The sequence below is a fragment of the Fusarium musae genome, chromosome 6 (genome assembly GCF_019915245.1).
Source record: "Fusarium musae strain F31 chromosome 6, whole genome shotgun sequence".
In the NCBI taxonomy this organism is placed as follows: domain Eukaryota; kingdom Fungi; phylum Ascomycota; class Sordariomycetes; order Hypocreales; family Nectriaceae; genus Fusarium; species Fusarium musae.
The window spans coordinates 388,212-405,060 of record NC_058392.1 but is presented as its reverse complement, the minus strand read 5'-3'; the positions used below and the strand labels follow the sequence as shown (position 1 = coordinate 405,060).

General features: G+C 48.7%; 6 protein-coding genes across 6 annotated transcripts; 4 read left to right on the top strand and 2 right to left on the bottom strand.

The window, feature by feature from the left end:
- Positions 1–1,282: 1,282 nt before the first annotated feature.
- On the bottom strand, positions 1,283–2,278 carry J7337_007994 (uncharacterized protein; the record flags this gene model as incomplete). Its single annotated transcript, XM_044825621.1, has 1 exon — positions 1,283–2,278. The coding sequence occupies one exon, from the start codon at positions 2,276–2,278 to the stop codon at positions 1,283–1,285; it is 996 nt and encodes a 331-aa protein (XP_044678538.1).
- Positions 2,279–5,939: 3,661 nt separating this feature from the next.
- J7337_007993 (uncharacterized protein) lies at positions 5,940–6,566 on the top strand (the record flags this gene model as incomplete). Its single annotated transcript, XM_044825620.1, has 1 exon — positions 5,940–6,566. The coding sequence occupies one exon, from the start codon at positions 5,940–5,942 to the stop codon at positions 6,564–6,566; it is 627 nt and encodes a 208-aa protein (XP_044678537.1).
- A 667-nt stretch (positions 6,567–7,233) lies between these two features.
- On the top strand, positions 7,234–8,669 carry J7337_007992 (uncharacterized protein; the record flags this gene model as incomplete). Its single annotated transcript, XM_044825619.1, has 6 exons — positions 7,234–7,449; positions 7,558–7,657; positions 7,766–7,857; positions 7,909–8,297; positions 8,344–8,443; positions 8,493–8,669. The coding sequence occupies 6 exons, from the start codon at positions 7,234–7,236 to the stop codon at positions 8,667–8,669; spliced, it is 1,074 nt and encodes a 357-aa protein (XP_044678536.1).
- A 1,421-nt stretch (positions 8,670–10,090) lies between these two features.
- On the top strand, positions 10,091–10,942 carry J7337_007991 (uncharacterized protein; the record flags this gene model as incomplete). Its single annotated transcript, XM_044825618.1, has 1 exon — positions 10,091–10,942. One exon carries the CDS (start codon positions 10,091–10,093, stop codon positions 10,940–10,942), a length of 852 nt encoding a protein of 283 aa, XP_044678535.1.
- Positions 10,943–11,065: 123 nt separating this feature from the next.
- On the bottom strand, positions 11,066–12,583 carry J7337_007990 (uncharacterized protein; the record flags this gene model as incomplete). The annotated part of the gene is made up of 1 exon (XM_044825617.1): positions 11,066–12,583. One exon carries the CDS (start codon positions 12,581–12,583, stop codon positions 11,066–11,068), a length of 1,518 nt encoding a protein of 505 aa, XP_044678534.1.
- A 2,548-nt stretch (positions 12,584–15,131) lies between these two features.
- J7337_007989 (uncharacterized protein) lies at positions 15,132–16,805 on the top strand (the record flags this gene model as incomplete). Its single annotated transcript, XM_044825616.1, has 3 exons — positions 15,132–15,331; positions 15,388–15,450; positions 15,503–16,805. The coding sequence occupies 3 exons, from the start codon at positions 15,132–15,134 to the stop codon at positions 16,803–16,805; spliced, it is 1,566 nt and encodes a 521-aa protein (XP_044678533.1).
- Positions 16,806–16,849: the final 44 nt, after the last annotated feature.

Sequence of the window (16,849 nt, the reverse complement as noted above, 5' to 3'; positions counted from 1 at the left end):
AGCATCGGTGTTCTCCCATCGTCGCCAACAGCATCGACCTCTACGCCACGGTAAAGCAAGACTTCCAAGGTCTCTTCAAAATTATCTTCTTCAGATCTTCTGTAGAGCAATGGGTGCCCTTCCATCTTGATACCTGACGTTCCTATGTCTCCTATGACAAAAAAAGAAAGTAGCGGTGTGTTATTTCTGTTGTCTAGCGCAGAGGCATCAAGATCATAGTGGCGGAGTAGCGTTGGTACCAGCCACGGGGATTCAATAGCAGATGCATAGTGCAGAAGCATCCTCCCTAAGTTATCAGTCGACTTGAAATCTGCTCCATCCGGGAGCCAAATAATAAGCGCATTCAATGTCTTATTAATGGCCTCGAGCTGAAAGTGGACAAGGCTTGTCACAGTTGATCTTGTCTTTCCAGTCTCCGGTGGAAGGAAATGGGATGCACCACCAACCAGGGGGACTCATATCCTCGTCGTCTGCACTATTGTCGATAGCCATGAAAAGTCGGAAATTTTCCAAATGAATGACAAGTCTGTATGCAAGAGACCACCTCTGAGCGCGCGGTAACGGACTGACACTGCTGCGTACGGCTATATCCACAATCGTATCAAAGATCTTCAAACCTTCTTGAAAGGCGGCGAGATCAAGTAAATGACAATGCCAGAATGACCAAACATCTTGAGTAAGACTCTCCTTGAGCTCAACATCCGTGGAAGCAATCCAGAGAAAGAGATAGTAGTTGCAAGACTGAGAAATCATGACATGGCATTCATCAAGAGAAAGAACTGATTATGCCAGATGCCAAATAAATAGGATCTTTTCACCTTATGCTCCTGGAGAAGAAACTCTCATGCGGTTTGATTGATACTTAAAGCTTATGACGTCCCAGCGAGACATATCTAGCCAACACACTGAAAAATCCCATTGAACTTTAGCTTTTGGAAGACAATATGGCGCATAGCCTCAACAAAGATAAGTGTCCCAACTAAAGTAAGTCGGGGGTAAAGACAATGGTTTAGATTAGGGCGGCGGGAAGAGCAGAGAACATTGGAAGGGTGAGGTTTTCCTCTTATTACCCCGTGTCCTAGTAGAATACTTTCTAACTTGAAAACAAGACAGTGAGAGAGATGAGCTGGTGAACCTTGATATATCTTTATTTATGTTTCAACTATTTAAAAGAATGGAGTCTATGTATTAATTCTAAAATTATGTAATGAGAGGGCGTATTATATCATCCAAATCATGAACCGTATGTCGTATCCTTCCTCATCCTGATGCGTAAAATCCTCTAGTAAGTGTAAACCTGCTCAGGTCCAAGATCACCGAACTCTCCGGAGCCAAAGGGGTTGGAAGCAGTGGCCTCCTGGCCGTTAACATTAGAAACACCAAACCAGGCAATATCCTTGCCCTTGACAACGGAAACAACAGCAAAAGCAGGGGCTGGTTCAGTCACATAGCCCCAGGAGACCGTAAACTCAGAGCCATCAGTGCAGGGCTCGTTAGACCAGGTCTCAGTGGCAGCGTCCTTTCCGGGCATGCGGATAATCGTGCAGCGCTCAGTCTTTCCGTCGGCAGCGATCTCAAAGTTGTAATCGCAACCTTCGTTGCCCTCACCACAGTAGCGAGTAAGATCCTTGATAGTCCAAGTCTCGCCTTCAACAGGCTTAGGCTCGGGATAAGTGGTACCTTCAGAGCCAGTACCCTCAGGCTTGGTAGCCTCGGTCTTGGTGCCCTCAGAGCAGTCTTCGGTAGGAGCGGGCACGGGAACAGGTAGCACCGAAGTCTTGGAAGCAATGGGATAGGTGAAATAGCTTGATGGGCAAGATCCGGGGTGAGCAGGATTGCAGCCTCCGGGAATACCAGAAATAGAGGTGAAGGTCTGAGCCGGAGCAGTATAGGTCTTGGTAAAGTATGAAGAAGGGCATGAACCAGGATGGGCCGGGTTGCATCCACCAGGAATGCCTGGAATAGAGGTGAATGTCTCAGCTGGGGCAGTGTACTTGGTGAAGTAAGATGAAGGGCACGATCCGGGATGAGCAGGATTACATCCTCCGGGAATCTCGGTCTTGGTTGGCTGAGCGAGGGATGCAGTAGCAGAAGAGCACCACTCGCGGATGCGAGCGCTGTCCTCACCGACGCAGGCGGTCAGAGTGCATGAGCATGCGACCTCTGGGGTTCCCGCGGCGACGCACTTTTTATAAGCATCCTGGCAATCATCGCTGCTGTACAGAGGGGCAGCAGAGACTGCGGAAGCCACGGTGAGGGCGATGATGAACTTGTTCATGTTGAATCCTTGATGATCGGGACTGGTGGGGTTTAAAGAGCTTGCAAGGATAAAAGAGTTGAGTGTTTGACTGAGCTGTAGAGATGAAGATGGTGATGAGGATGAGGATAATGGAATTGATCTATCTGAAGATTCCAGTCACATTTTATATCCCCATCTTGTCCATCTTCAACCCGATCATCCATCAATCAGCTAACCAGCCTCTCGTATAATTAGAGTTTTCGTGATTCAGCATGTCATGAACAAATGATCTCATAAATGTTCTAGCGCGGAAAAAAAGAATCCACGTCCAACCCCAGATTGATCAAGCGCAGTCCCAAACAAGCAATAGGCTCTGCCAAGCCTCGTATCCGACATCATAATCATGCTGAAATAGATCTGCCAACGTTTATCCCAGCCATTTTTGTTTTAGCTGGCGTTGCCGATGAACCGACCACTTCCGGGGGCGCATGCTATCTGATCTACCGGTGATACGATTCCCGGCTCCACTAACACGAGATAAAGGTCGAAGCGACTGTCAATAGCCGAACGTGTGAGGAATTTGACTTTTACTATTGGTTGACAAAGTTCACTTCGCTTTGAGCTGGCTGTCACGGGGTTTAGGTGGATATATAGATAGAAGAGTGGCGATAGCCTCTTGGCAGAACAAGCGAAGGCGAGCACTTAAGCTTCTAGCAGTATTAAAAATACAAGCATTCTTTAGACTTCCAGATTGTATTACTGTGATTTATGCCCGAATTCACCGACGACAATGCACTTCTATCTCCAATTCTTCCCTTGTCCGACCCTCACTATCATATCTCACCGAGGGCCATGCTTTTCTATACAATTGTCATCTGGCTTCATTTACTTTCAGCGTCTTCACATTCATCGAGCTGATATGTTAGAAAGGTATGGTATTACTTCCTCAGTTGGGACACTTCCAATATTTGATAATGCTGTCTGGAAAATCGATACTATATTGATTTCTTGATTAATAGTTGAAGCTTATAATATCCCAATGATACATATCAAGGCAACACACTGAACAATCCCAGTTGATAACTGATGCTACATTTCTCACCAATTGCTGGTCTTCACAAAGGGGAGCGGTTGGTGAAAGTTGACAGCTTTTTTGTGAGGGATAATTCTATCCACTCGGGAAAAAGTCTTTCCTAGGAACAAGACATTGATCACAATAACATTGCTTGTTCCTTAGCCTTTTTAGCGACCAGAGATAATTCCTTTTCATTTTGAAGACTGCTTAATTGCTGGTAAATGTGGCGGTCTACCAGAATTGGAGTGTTGCCACCTGATATAATGTTAAGCGCTGTATATAGGGTTAGTTGTAGTGCTCTGGTCGTAGCCTCATATCCAATACTATAACTCAGTATCTGATGCTTATATATGGCCTACCTGCTATCAGTTAAAACCTCCCGACAGGCTTATGGCTTGACGTTGGCTCCGACGCCTCCGCCAATGCCGCCACTACCACCGGCAGCTAAATCCTTACTTGTCATTAGACTCAAATGTATCTTCTGAAGGAGGTTTTATATGAATAATTGCATACTTGATGCAGTACACCATGGCGGCACTGTATGCGCTGACACTTTTCGAGACAAATGTCGAGGGACAGTAGAATTACATTGCATACAAGCTGTCTGTGTGTGTGACAAACCTGTGTCTTATTGTTTGCACAATAAAGAAAATACAGTCAGCATCTCTTTCATTGGCTCAGATATGCTGACCTGCCTTCAAGGCCAGATGTGGAATCCATTGCGCGATTTCTCCATCCCCTGCCTCCTGATCGACATGATGGCCCTGCAAGTCAAGAAACATGTCACTGGTGCCTGTGACACATCACTTCCAACGGCCAGGGTCCTGTCCCAAGGTCTTACCCCAGCTCGCATCACCGATATCCGAAAATGCTCTGATGCAGCATCGACAACTAACTCCTACCATTTTCTGATGCACATCCATAGTATTTCGTTATTTTACAGGTGGAAAATTCATTATCTGATTGCCAGCCTAGTGCAAATCAAGTCAATCACGCGGTACTGTTGTAAGAATTGGACGAATTGTTGATCCTGCGGACCTTTAATCCGACCGACAACTGTAATCGGGCGTAAGCACTATAACCTAAAGCTTCAAGCTTGGTGTAGTCCCCTGTTTGTGACTTTACCTGTTGGGGCTCGTGCATCGTGCGGCTGAGGATCAGCGTCAGCGATCATCAAACAATCAGTGAATTGTCAGGATTGTCTGGAGAACGCGAAGCAAAACCCCAGCTTTCTCCTCACTGATACACAATTTAAATAGAAATAATTTTAAGGTTAAGTAGCAAGGGCTCATAGTACAAAAGAACGCAGCCTGGCCTTGATGACATGATGGGATATTCTGCCTGATCAACATCGAAGTGCAGGCTACGGACGCCACAAAGCGCTATTCACAACGGCTAATGCACGCCCGGACATTCCAGTCACATAAGGTTAATTGTCCGCCCCAGCTTCTGTTCACTTTCGGTATGGCATTGCGCAGGGCAGCAAGATAGAGGCTGCAATCTCTTTATTTCTCAGCCTGATTATTCTTGGCAAGGTTGACGCCCAGGGGCGATCCTCGATCATCGCACCACAGGGAGACATCAGAAGAGGGGTAATGCGTTGGCAGCGAGTTATAAATGAGTGCTGAGCGCCACTGGCCAGCCTTGCTGTCGGGAGGGGCTTCCAGGCTTGACTAACGTTTGTTCTTTTCCTCACGTTTGAATCAGACTTTACACAGCATGCGGTTCTATGAGATTGCGCCCCTTGCCCTTTGGGTAGGTAGAGGTGCGGCGAGTGGTCATCAGATCTTCCACGACAAATTTCAGTTAGACGAGCTGCCTAACATGGCATCACTGGCCGACGCCAAACTGAAAGACATCGTACTCCCCGACTCTCTCTCTGACTTTACAGAGTGGATCGGAGGAATCGCAGAACCACAAGCCTTTGGCCTACAGCCCAGGCAACAACAATGTGCCGACGCAGGTTACTGTACGTTAACCCCCAGCATTTCTTGATACATCGTCGTTGACAAGATATCAGACCCATGCTCGAGCGGTCTCGGATGCTGTCCTTCAGGCAGCACCTGTATCTCCAGCGGCTGCTGTCGCGGCAACGCCAAAGAATGCGGTTCCGGCCGCTGTTACGACCCATCATCCCAAATATGCTGCAGTAGCGGTACAGCATGTCTGAAAAGTCAGACTTGTGTCAATGGAGGATGCTGCAGCAGAGGCGAGTCCAAATGTGGTTCGTCAGGATGCTATAATCCTGACACGTCAGTTTGCTGTGGTGGTGTCGGCAGGAATTGTCCCAAGGGATATGACTGCATGCCAGGTGGTGGATGCTGTCCGTCTGGTCAGAAGCGCTGCGGAAACAGCAAGTGTTATAACCCCAAAACAACGACTTGCTGTACTGGAACTGGGACTGTTTGGGCGTGTCCAAAGTCCAGTGACTGCTGTTCAACTGGCTTCTGTGCCAACCCCTCGACTCAAAGGTGTTGCAAGAATGGCTCGTGCTTGAAGGGTACTACGTGCTGTGAAAAGGAGTGCTGTAAGTCAATTGGCTACTGTGGCTCTGACGGGTACTGCAAGCCCTGTCCTGCTGCCACTTCGACGATCAAGTCGACCGACACAGTTACAACGACCAAGATGAAGACTGTGCGAGTTACAACTGACATCGAGCCTGACACCGGCAACGCTCCTGAGTTTACTTGTGTGCCCATGACGGCAACCAACGACGAGGGTGCGACACTTGAGCTAGATGAGGGATGCACCCTACACTACGAACCCCCGGAAGCTACCACCACAGACGATAGCGCTGCTCGTCTTCGTCGCGATGTCGCAACAGCACCAGCCCCCGTCAACAATCTTTTGGCCAGACAATTATCGTGCACACCTTATACCATTTATACAACAACGGAATGGGAGACCGAGACCGAGACCGAAACTGGCACAAAGACTGTCACGGTGCAAGGCGAAGATGCGACGTTCTCGTGTCCTGAGATGGAAGTTACTAACGATGTGGGCGATACTTTGGCTCTCGATGCTGAGTGTGTTTTGTCATTTACGCCGGCTGAGACAACGAGTTCTGAGGAGGGAGCCTCGGCGCAAGATCGGCCGACGAATGGACCGGCCGGCACTGGGGAGAGTACTACTACCGTGACAGCTACGGCGGGGAGTGGAGGATCGAATGGCAACAGTGGCTCTATTGAGAGGGGTTCTTTGACGCTGATGTTGAGTTTTATTGGAGGAGCAATGTTGATGTTGACAGTTTAATTTGATTCAGTGATAAATAGTTTCAATCGTTTTGATAGTCTTGTGAAAACCTTTTTTCCCCCCAACCCAATAATGATATGGCATCGACGCCGAGAAATTCAAGACAAGTAAATAAAAAGAATGCAGTTTTAACTAGACTTAAAAGATAAAATATTGTCTAATGCAACTCCCCAAGTTGAACTATGAAAGGCGAGAGTAGATTCAAAAATCTGTTCATGCAGGGTAGGCGAGATCATCACTTGCTAATCATTCCGGCTTTGCGAGAGAAGCTCTGCGTTCCCAACGCGTGAATCGATATCAAGGTCCATCAGACATGAGACTGTAACTGCAGCATTACCTATTGAAAAAGGCGAATTGAAGTTCTCACGACCAAGATTAAGGATGGCCAAGACAACGGAAGAATTAATGACCCGAGTTTCACGTAGCGATCATAGCCGCGATTGGTGGAAACCCCCCTTTCGTGGGACCGTCGCTGTCCAATCTCAGTTGAGTATTTAGTTGGCTCAGCGCCACTCGCTCACGAGACCAAATGGAGAAAATCCTTCAGTTCTCTTCGTTATGCTTCTGTCACACAGGCTGTGAATTTAACCCGACTTAATTGCAGGGGACTATTAACTGCGCTGGCCGTAGACTTGTTTTCACAGTTTATTATCAAAAGGATCTAAACATGTCTCATTCTCAGAGCGAAACGCTGGCCAATCAACATGGAGAGTCAGAGGCTTCATCTCTACTGGCCCCAGCCGCCAACACCTCAGACTCCTCCGATACATCCTCCGAAACAAGCTCAGACTCCGACTCAACAATCTTAACAAAACTTCAAGACTTCTACTCCCGAAACATCGGCCTATTCTATGTCCTAGTCGCCCAACTATTCGCTTCAATAGTAGGCACGCCACTCCCGTCGATGAAACGGTTACACTAACAAGCTCAGATGTCCATGACAACGCGACTTCTCGAAACAGGTTTTGAAACAAAGTTTCACGCTTTGCAGATCATTTTTGTGAGAATGCTGGCTACAGCGCTGATTGGCTCTGTGTACATGTGGTGTAAAAACGTGCCGAATTTTCCGCTGGGGCCGAAGGAGGTTAGGGGTTTGTTGGTGCTGAGGGGGTTTGCGGGCTCAGCTGGGCTTTTTGGACTTTACTGTAAGGATACGTGGTTTGTTGATGGGGAGGGGTTTTGCTAATGTGTTGGTTCAGATTCGCTGTCGTATCTTGATATTTCTGATGCGACGGTTATTACTTTCCTTGTCCCGACTCTTACTGCGTTTATTGCATGGGTTGCTCTACGCGTAAGTACAGCCTTGATCTTTGACCACGATCTCAGCTGACCTAGTATCTAGGAACCATTCACTGTCAAAGAAGCCACTGCTGGGTTTATCGCCTTCGCAGGCGTCCTCTTCGTCGCCCGCCCGGCCTTCCTCTTCCCCGAAAGCTGGCGAACATTATCGGAGTTGGAGTCTCGCGCTGTTGACTCGGACTTCACTACTGATGGTGGTATTTTACCACCGGTAAAGGCGACACCGCAAGAACGCACCATCGCTATTCTCTGTGCCATCTTCGGTTCCTTTGCAGCGGCGACGGCGTATGCGACTATTCGCGTGATCGGAAAGCGGGCCCATTCGCTTGTCAGTGTCAATTACTTCGCTGTCCTTGCCACTGTCAGCTCGTTCCTCATCATCATGATTCACCCTGATCTTCAATTCGAGATCCCAAAGACTGTGGCTGAATGGTATGCAACCCTATCCCTAATCTCTGTCCATACCTCATATGATTAGGTGTTTACTCCTCTCGATCGGCATCTCAGGCTTTTTGCTCCAGCTCCTCCTCACCGAGGGTCTTCAGAGGGAGAAGGCTGGTCGAGCCACCAATCTAATCGTAAGTCCTGCTTGCCAACACATTCGCAGCATTGCTAACTTGGTGACAGTACGTCCAGATGGTCTTCGCGCTCATTATCGAGCGAATTGTCTGGGGAACTACACCTCCAATCACCAGTTTCATTGGCAGTGCTTTGATCATTGGTTCAGCTATCTGGGTCAGCCTACAGAAGAAAGCTCCTGCTGAACCAAGACCAGTCCTCGACGAGGAGAGAAGACAGCAATAGTGTGAGGTGGCCCTATCACCGGGTCTGTCAATCGGAAGATCTTACAGACTGCCGAAGGGATCCATGCCACATGGAACATACACGAAACCAAGACTGTGGATCAGGTATCCCGGAAGCTGCTGGATCCCTAGCTGCGTGCTGGCGATATAGATAATTCATGTACAAACTAATTACATTGCATATATAGAAAAGTTTTATTTGTCAATTAAAAACATTGTCCAGCCTCTCCTCTCAAGCTCGGAATGCATCTTTGATAGCACTCATAGTGGTTAGCTTGACTTCCTCGCTTTCGCAATACAAGCCGGGCAAGTCTCCTTATAATTATGTCGCTCCACGGTTGACTTCCCGCATGCGCCCCATTTGTTCTTGCGGCGACCCGTACTGCACATTTTGTAATCTCTGTCAGCCCTGTGATCTCTCCCGCATTTGGGGCATTCATAGTTGTTTACTTCTTGGATACACATGGTTGATGTCTGCTGTATGTTTCTCGATTTATAGACGGGTAGTTGTGGACGTTGTTGGGATGTTTGCAGTGTACTACGCTGAAAGCGAGGGCTTATATACCAGAATGATGTTGTACAGCCGTGAATATCTATGTATAAGGACAAGAGTTGGTGTCACACTTCGTGGACTGCTCTCTGATCAGGCGGGATCATGGTTTCAATGGACCTACTTCGATATGTCTGGCTGGAAAACGAAAAGCATAAGTCCAATATTGATCACATTATAAGTGCAATTTCCTTTTCAACGAAACTCTTTCTGCTGCCTTTACTTCTTCTTTGCACAAGCACCGCACTTATCCTTCCAATATTCATGCTGGACGTTGTACTTCTTGCAAGCACCCCATTTATTCTCCTTTCTCCCAACTTTGCACATCGTGTAGTCTCTTCTTGATTTGAAGTCCTTGCTACATACTATGCACTCCCATGTGTGAACAACCTCTGTACACATGATTGGTGGCGTATGGTATGATATCTATAATGAAATAGATATGCGTAAAGATATAATGATTGGAAGTTAGAAATGTGTTAGAAATACGGTCGATAAGTATGAAGAGTCTAGATATTAGATACTGGTGAGAGAGGAGTGTTCGAAAGTATGTTACGTATCGCTCAGTGAACATTGAATATACTCCGCCTTGTCATTGTGCCTAGGGACCTTGGCAAAGGACATTGCTTCACTTGAGGCTTGAGAATTACTCTTTGCAAAAACGGTTCATCCTTTCACGAATTTCCCTAAGGAATAGAAACCATTAGGATTGGCCTCCTTGTTTCTTTGTACTGTAAACTCTGACGTCAGGCTTTGTTCAAATAGGCTCTGATTCACCGCAGCCACATCTTTGCCCTTCCCCTCCTTCCACAGCTACCTCAAACAATTCTTAATCTCTCTCATCTCACACCACTCACGCTCAATTCATCATCATGAGAGTCAAGATTATCGGCGGTAAAAACAACTTCTGGCTCTGGACCAAGAAAGATGGCTTCGATCTTACCCATCCACCAGCTCCAGATTCACCACCGATCTACCCCCGAATCACTCTGAACACACGCGCTGAGAAAGCCACCATCGACCCTGCAAAAACTGCTCTTGTCGTCGTTGACATGCAGAACTATTTCTTGTCGCCCCTTCTCGGCCGTCCTCCCAAAAGCCCTGGCCTAGAGATCGTCAACAAACTCGTCAAACAGGTCATTCCTGTGTGTCGCAGGGCTGGCATACCAGTTGTGTGGCTGGGCTGGGGCATTAAAGACAGCGACCTAGACGACATGCCTCCGAGCATCGCAAGGGGATTCGACTTTCCTCTCGATAAGAACTTTGTCAAACCCACATTCCTGGGAGGTATCGGAGCTGAGATCGGAAAAGTCAAGTGTGAAGACGGAACACTCATCGACGCGGGTAGAGTCATGATGCGAGATCAGTGGAACACCGAGTTACATCACAGTCTGAAGCGAATCGCAGAACCACAAGACATGTTCATCAACAAGAATCGACTTTCTGGTTTCTGGGGAGGAACTGGTATTGAAGACACACTACGTAAGCGAGGCGTTGCAACGTTGCTGTTTGCGGGGGAGAATACGGATCAGTGCGTCTCTGAGACTATTCGAGACGCTTACACTAAGGGCTGGGATTGTTTAATGCTCAGTGATGCTTGTGCAACAACGAGTCCTGAGTTTGCCAAGAAGTGCACTGAGTATAACTGTGAAGGAGGCTGGGGCTTTGTGTTGAGTTGCGAGGACTTGGCTGATGGGGTGGATGCTATGGATCAAGGAGTCTAGATGCGCGATGACATGAGAGGCTTATATCAAAACAGCAGGCAGTATGTATCCAATGTGATATGAACCTGTTCACTAAGCTCTACCAACAAAACGGCCAAAATATTATCTCGGTACCTGAGTGTTCTACTTCTTCGCACCCGAAATCATCGAATCATGACTCAAGATTCCCACAAGCGTATCCCTCTTAATACACTTCTCAAACGAAAAACTACTCGCAAGTTCCTCCAACTCCTCTTTACTCTTATCCCTAAACAGCTCCGCCAACTCCCATCCCACATACTCACTCATCAAACACTCCCTAATAACCCGCTCGAACTGCCTTTCAAAAGTCCAAATCTTGGGATATTTCGTGTCTCTGTACTTCTCCAGCACTTCCTCCTTTAACCCTTGGAGAAATGGTTCGTAAAGATGTTTGACGCCGTCTTTGTTCACAACGCCCCAGAAATCAAGACCCAAACGTTGTTTCTTGGCGATGAAGGGCGCGATGAGGCGCATGTAGGGGGACTCGGGATCGACGTGAACCATGCCTTGATAGCCGACGTCTTTGTACAGCCAAATAGACCAGCTAACGTCTGTTTCTCTGTAAATCGCCAACTGCTCTTGTAGCAAGTTAAAGCGCTTGGCGTTGGTCTTGATAGCATCATCACCCTCCTTATACTCATTCTGATAAACAGGGCCAAATTCTCCATTCCAAATCGGCACGTTCTTCTCCCTCATGAACTGCACCTTTCGCTCAAAGCTATTCCTCAGCTTAGTATTCTGCTCATCTGTACCCTCGTACTGCTCCGGAAGAGGAAACCCGTAGAGGCTGTAATCGTGACAGGCGTACACAGCGTTGGGAAGAGGGTTTTCCGGAAAGGCGCGGAAGTCCATTGCGTAGGTGTTTCCGTCGATAAAGATCATGTGATCGGGATCGATGGCACGGACTTCCTTCTCGGTGCGTTCGTACCATTTTATGAGCTTGGCGCCGTAGTGGCCGGATGAGGTCTTGGTTTCGTCGGCGGGTTCGTTGAGGAGGTTGTAGCCTGCGATGACAGGGTTACCCTTGTAGTGAGCTGCGAGAGCTTTCCATAGTTGGATAGCTCTGTCTTGATGGTCCTTAAAGTCCCAGAACGCTGCCCGTGAAAGTCCAGAATCACTATGCCAATCTTGGTTCTGACCCCCAGGAACGGCATGTAGATCAAGGACAGCGTAGAGGTTATGTCTCCCACAAATATCCACACAGCGATCTAGCCAATCAAATCCAGATTTCTTCAAGTTATCAGGATCCATATCATCGATAAAATGACGATAATTGAATGGGATGCGGATACAGTTCAGGCCCAACGACGCAAAGTAAGCGGCATCAGAGTCTGTGAAGAAATGGTATAAAAGTCTGTCAAAGAAGAAGTTTGCTTTTTCTTCACCCATGACTTCAGCCATTTGTTGTCTGTGTTGGTGTTCGTGGCCTGCGTAGCCGGTGATGAAGTTCTCCATGTTGAGCATGCCGCCGATGGCAGCGCCCTTGAGAATGACGGTGTTGCCGGAGGGGTCGACGATGCGACTGCCCTCTGTATGAAGCATTTTACATGTTGATGGTTTTTGAGGGCTGGTTTTGGGTATGGCCTCGTAGGAGCCGGAGCTATCTGCTGTTGCGACCATGGTAGTGATTATGAGATGTTGGTGCTGTGAAGAAAGAGGAAACTGGATAAGGAATAAAGGAGCCAATCTGAATCGTGACCAGTGATGTCTACTTGATTCCAAAAGTCATTGCAGGCTTCACCTAAATAGTCCATACCCTCAAAGTGGAGTGTTGTCTTACGAGCGACACTCCCCGATAGGATCCGCCACGACACCACTACGAACCATTCCCTTGGAATCCCCATAATTCTCCAAGACTATCACACGCCAGACACGGGGAAGAAGAACGCCTTAACCAAGTTATAGTGTACATCATATGTTAAACATCAATTAGCACTCAGCCCATGCAAAACCTCCTCCAAGAAATTCCGATGGTTCGATAATCCCGGGACATCATCTTCCCAAGCCCTCAAAACATGCATAATCCTCTCACATGCATCCATCCACCCCGCAGGCATTCCCGATCCCAAGAGCCGCGCTGCAAGCAACACCGTCGCGGAACGTACTAACGCTCTGATCATGAGCCACGTCCCATGATGACGATGTAAAAACCCCGCTTCGTTGATTTCGACGTTAAGAACATGATACTCCAAGCCCTTTTCTACAAATTGCCGTCCGGGAATTGGTGTAGTTACACCGCGTTCCAAGGCAGCCAGATGAGCCATCACAAAAGGCCAATAGAGACGTTCAAAGAAGTTTACTAAGTGTCCGCGGAGGACAAAGCAGCATACGTTGTCGTCGATTGGTGCTGAAGCGATGGAGAGTTCCGGAGGGAGACTTTCGGCCCATTCGTTGGCTTGGGTTTCGTAGGCTGGTATGAGGAGGGAGAGTTGCTTGAGGAAATCGAGATTTGAACTTGATGCGCGGTGAAGTTGGAGAATCTCGTTGCATGTTCTGCTGGAGAGTCTGCGAAGGCTTATTTCGGATAGGTAGAATAGCCACGCTGTGTGCTGGCGACTTGATGCCGTGGTCTTGGTAGACTCCAAGGGATGAGGAGGCGTGGGAAAGAATGGCGGATATAGCACGCTTGAAGAATACGGCATGCTAAAGTCTGGAAGAGATAATTCTCCCCGTAATTCTCTCTCAGACTTCCAAGCAGACCAGTATACAGCCTCTTGCTGCGTCTCGCCCAATTCCGGTCTCGCTAAATCTTCCCCATCCATTGCACTAAGCGACTGTGCTCTCTGCAGGAACGGCAACGTCTGACACATCCCCAACGCCTGCGAGAAATACCGCCATGCTTCAAAGGGTCTAAATGTACTCATTAAAAACACCCCCGACAGAAAGAAGCACTGCGCCCCAATGATATCCGATCTCGCCATCAACGTGCCAATCCTCTTCTGCGCCGCCTGAAACAGCGCCTGCGCCTCCAAATAAGCCGTTGAATCAGCCCTCAGATGGAAACTCGCATCCAGCGGCGTTGCAATCTTTCCCAGCGCGCAGATAATGAGTGTTAGACATGATCCAGGCGACCAATCGATCCCGTCGATGACTACGTTGAGAACCACTTTTCGGGCGGCTGCTTCTTCGAGGATGGGGTTCTTGCAGTGCACGTGATCGAAGAAATTGTCAAGAAGCGCTTTTACGCCTTGGGTGTCAAGGTCTGCTATGTCGGCTAGGGATGTGCACCCCGGGGAATAGGATGGGGATGGTTGTGGAGGATCGGGGTGGAGAGTTGTGTGGGATGACATGTCGCGGGAGAGGACGGACCAGAGAAGGAGGCTTTCCATCTTCTCGGGGAGGATGCTTCGTAGGGGGATGTCGCTCAGACTCTCTGCGGATAACTGTGACGGTGACTCTTGGGGTAACAGTTCTGCCTCATTCTGGACAACATCTTGACTGGTGGTGTCAGGCTTCGGCTCGCGAATCAACTTCTCCAATTCATCCAACCGTTCCAAAATCTTGAGACTCGCAGGGTCAAATGCCGATAAATCAACCGGCGACTGAATGCACGTCGCTCCAACACTTACGCAGTACGAACAAGCCGGCTTCTGATTATCGCACTTTGTCTTCCTAGCCCGACACACTTGACACGCCGTGTTAGCTCGTTTGCGGGGATAAAACGCCGTGCCCCTTGGCGCAGGTCTCTTCCCCGGCCGATGATCCGCTTCAGCTGACATTTCTGAGGTTTGCGGAGACATGATGAACGTGGAGGAGGAAAGAAAGAGAATGTGGATGTTACATCGGGGAATATCGCTCCTTATACCTCTTGACTCGTGACGCCGGAAAGTGGGCTCTCATCGGGGAACGTCGCTCGTATCAGCCAGACTGGGGTAAGCTCAGCTTTTTCATCATCCCCCAGATTTTCGTGGTCTCCCCACAAACCCCAGACTGGTCTAGACCGTGTTAGCTAAAGCCAATTCTTTTTCAGCGCATGATTTTCGTGCTTCTTTTCTTGTCATGCCATGCCACGCTTGACAACACGGCATGTCTTTAACCGAAAACTATTGATGATGCTACGGTTATGCAGCTGTATATAAGACTCGGCAGTTGACCCCATCTTTATCAGTCATCACCAGCATCCATCATCAGTTTCCACTTTATTCTTATTGACTGCTTATCTTCAATCATGGAGACGTCGAATACTACCGCCAAAGCAGATCTTGAACTCCAAGCCAAGGTGTCTGGGACTGAGTTCATTGACGCCAAGAGTCATGCTGTCGAGACAGATCGTCAGGCTGAGCATGAGTTGACGCTCAAGCAATGCTTCAAACAACATCCCGCTGTTGTTTGGTGGTGCTTCTACTGGGCAATCGCAGCTATAGGCTGGTAATTGAGACGTCCATCCTATCTCCTGGCTTGTAACCACTGACTGTTGGCTATAGGGGCTTCGACGCTCAAATCAACGGCGCCATGATCTCCGTCGCCGCCTTCCGACGTGACTTTGGGTACGCCCGTCAGCTGATCCTCCTCCATCTCGCCATCACTAACCCGCCCTAGATACGTCGAAAACGGTGAAGCTATCCTCCCCGCCGACTGGCAGACAGCCTTCAACTGCATCACCTCCGTCGGCGGCTTCTTCGGCGGCTTCTTGTGCTCCTGGATCTGCGACTACGTCGGCCGAAAGAACTCCCTCGCCATCGGCCTTGTCTTCTCAACGGGCGGTACGATCGGAGAGTGCATGTCCAACACCAGAGTCGCATTCCTCATGTCCAAGCTCCTCATGGGCTTTGGACTTGGTTTCTTCCTGACGCTTGCACCGTTGGCGACGTCTGAGATCGCACCGGTTGTGCTTCGTGGTATTGCTACTGCGGGCGTTAACCTTGGAATTGCTATCGGCCAGTTGGTGTCGAATGGTGTGGTTAAGGCTTTCGGCGAGAGGACAGATCATTGGGCTTGGAGGGGTGCGCTGGCTACGCAGGGCATTTTCATTGTTATCCTTGCTGTTGGTCTGCCATTCGCTCCTGAGACCCCATGGTATCTTGTTCGAATGGGTAAGATTGAGGAGGCCAAGAAGTCACTCATTCAGCTTTTTGGATCTGGTGTCGACATTGACGCCAAGCTGGCTACTATCAAGGAAACCATCGCTGAGGAACAAACTGCTTCTGCTGAGGAAGCATCATGGATCCAGTGCTTCAAGGGAACAGACCTCATCCGAACCATGATCAGCATGGGAGTCTTTGTCTGCCAACACTTTGTTGGAATCATCTTTGTTCTCGGTTACTCAACCTACTTCTTTCAACTTGCTGGTCTCGAGACCTCTCGCAGCTTCGATCTCGGCGTCGGCGTCACAGCATGCGGTGTTCTCGGCAACATCTGCAGTTGGTTCGTCGTCAACTCCTTCGGCCGCCGTAAGATCTTCCTCTCCGGCATGGGAGCTCTGACACTCCTCCTGTTCCTCATAGGTATCATGGATGTAGTCCCTACGTCAGCTGCCAAGTGGGTGCAAGCCGCATGCACAGTCATCTACGCCTACGTCTACTTCGCCACTGTCGGAGCTATGGCTTTTGCCGTTCTAGGTGAGACGGCCTCGCTCAGCCTCAAGGCCAAGACAATGGCGCTCGCTACTGCCACACAGTCTGTCATGGGGCTCGCTATGAACTTTGCCATTCCGTACATGGTCAATCCTGATGAGGGTAATCTCAAGGGCAAGGTTGGGTTCATCTTTGGTGGTCTGGGCCTGACTGGCTTTATCTGGAGTTGGGTTTATGTTCCGGAGCTCAAGGGGCGACGATATGACGAGATTGACCACATGTTCCATAACAAGGTCAGCCCTCGACAGATGGGAACCTACAAGATGTAAGGGAGTTGAAGAGCGCGAAGTTGATAGTGATAGCTCTATTTCTA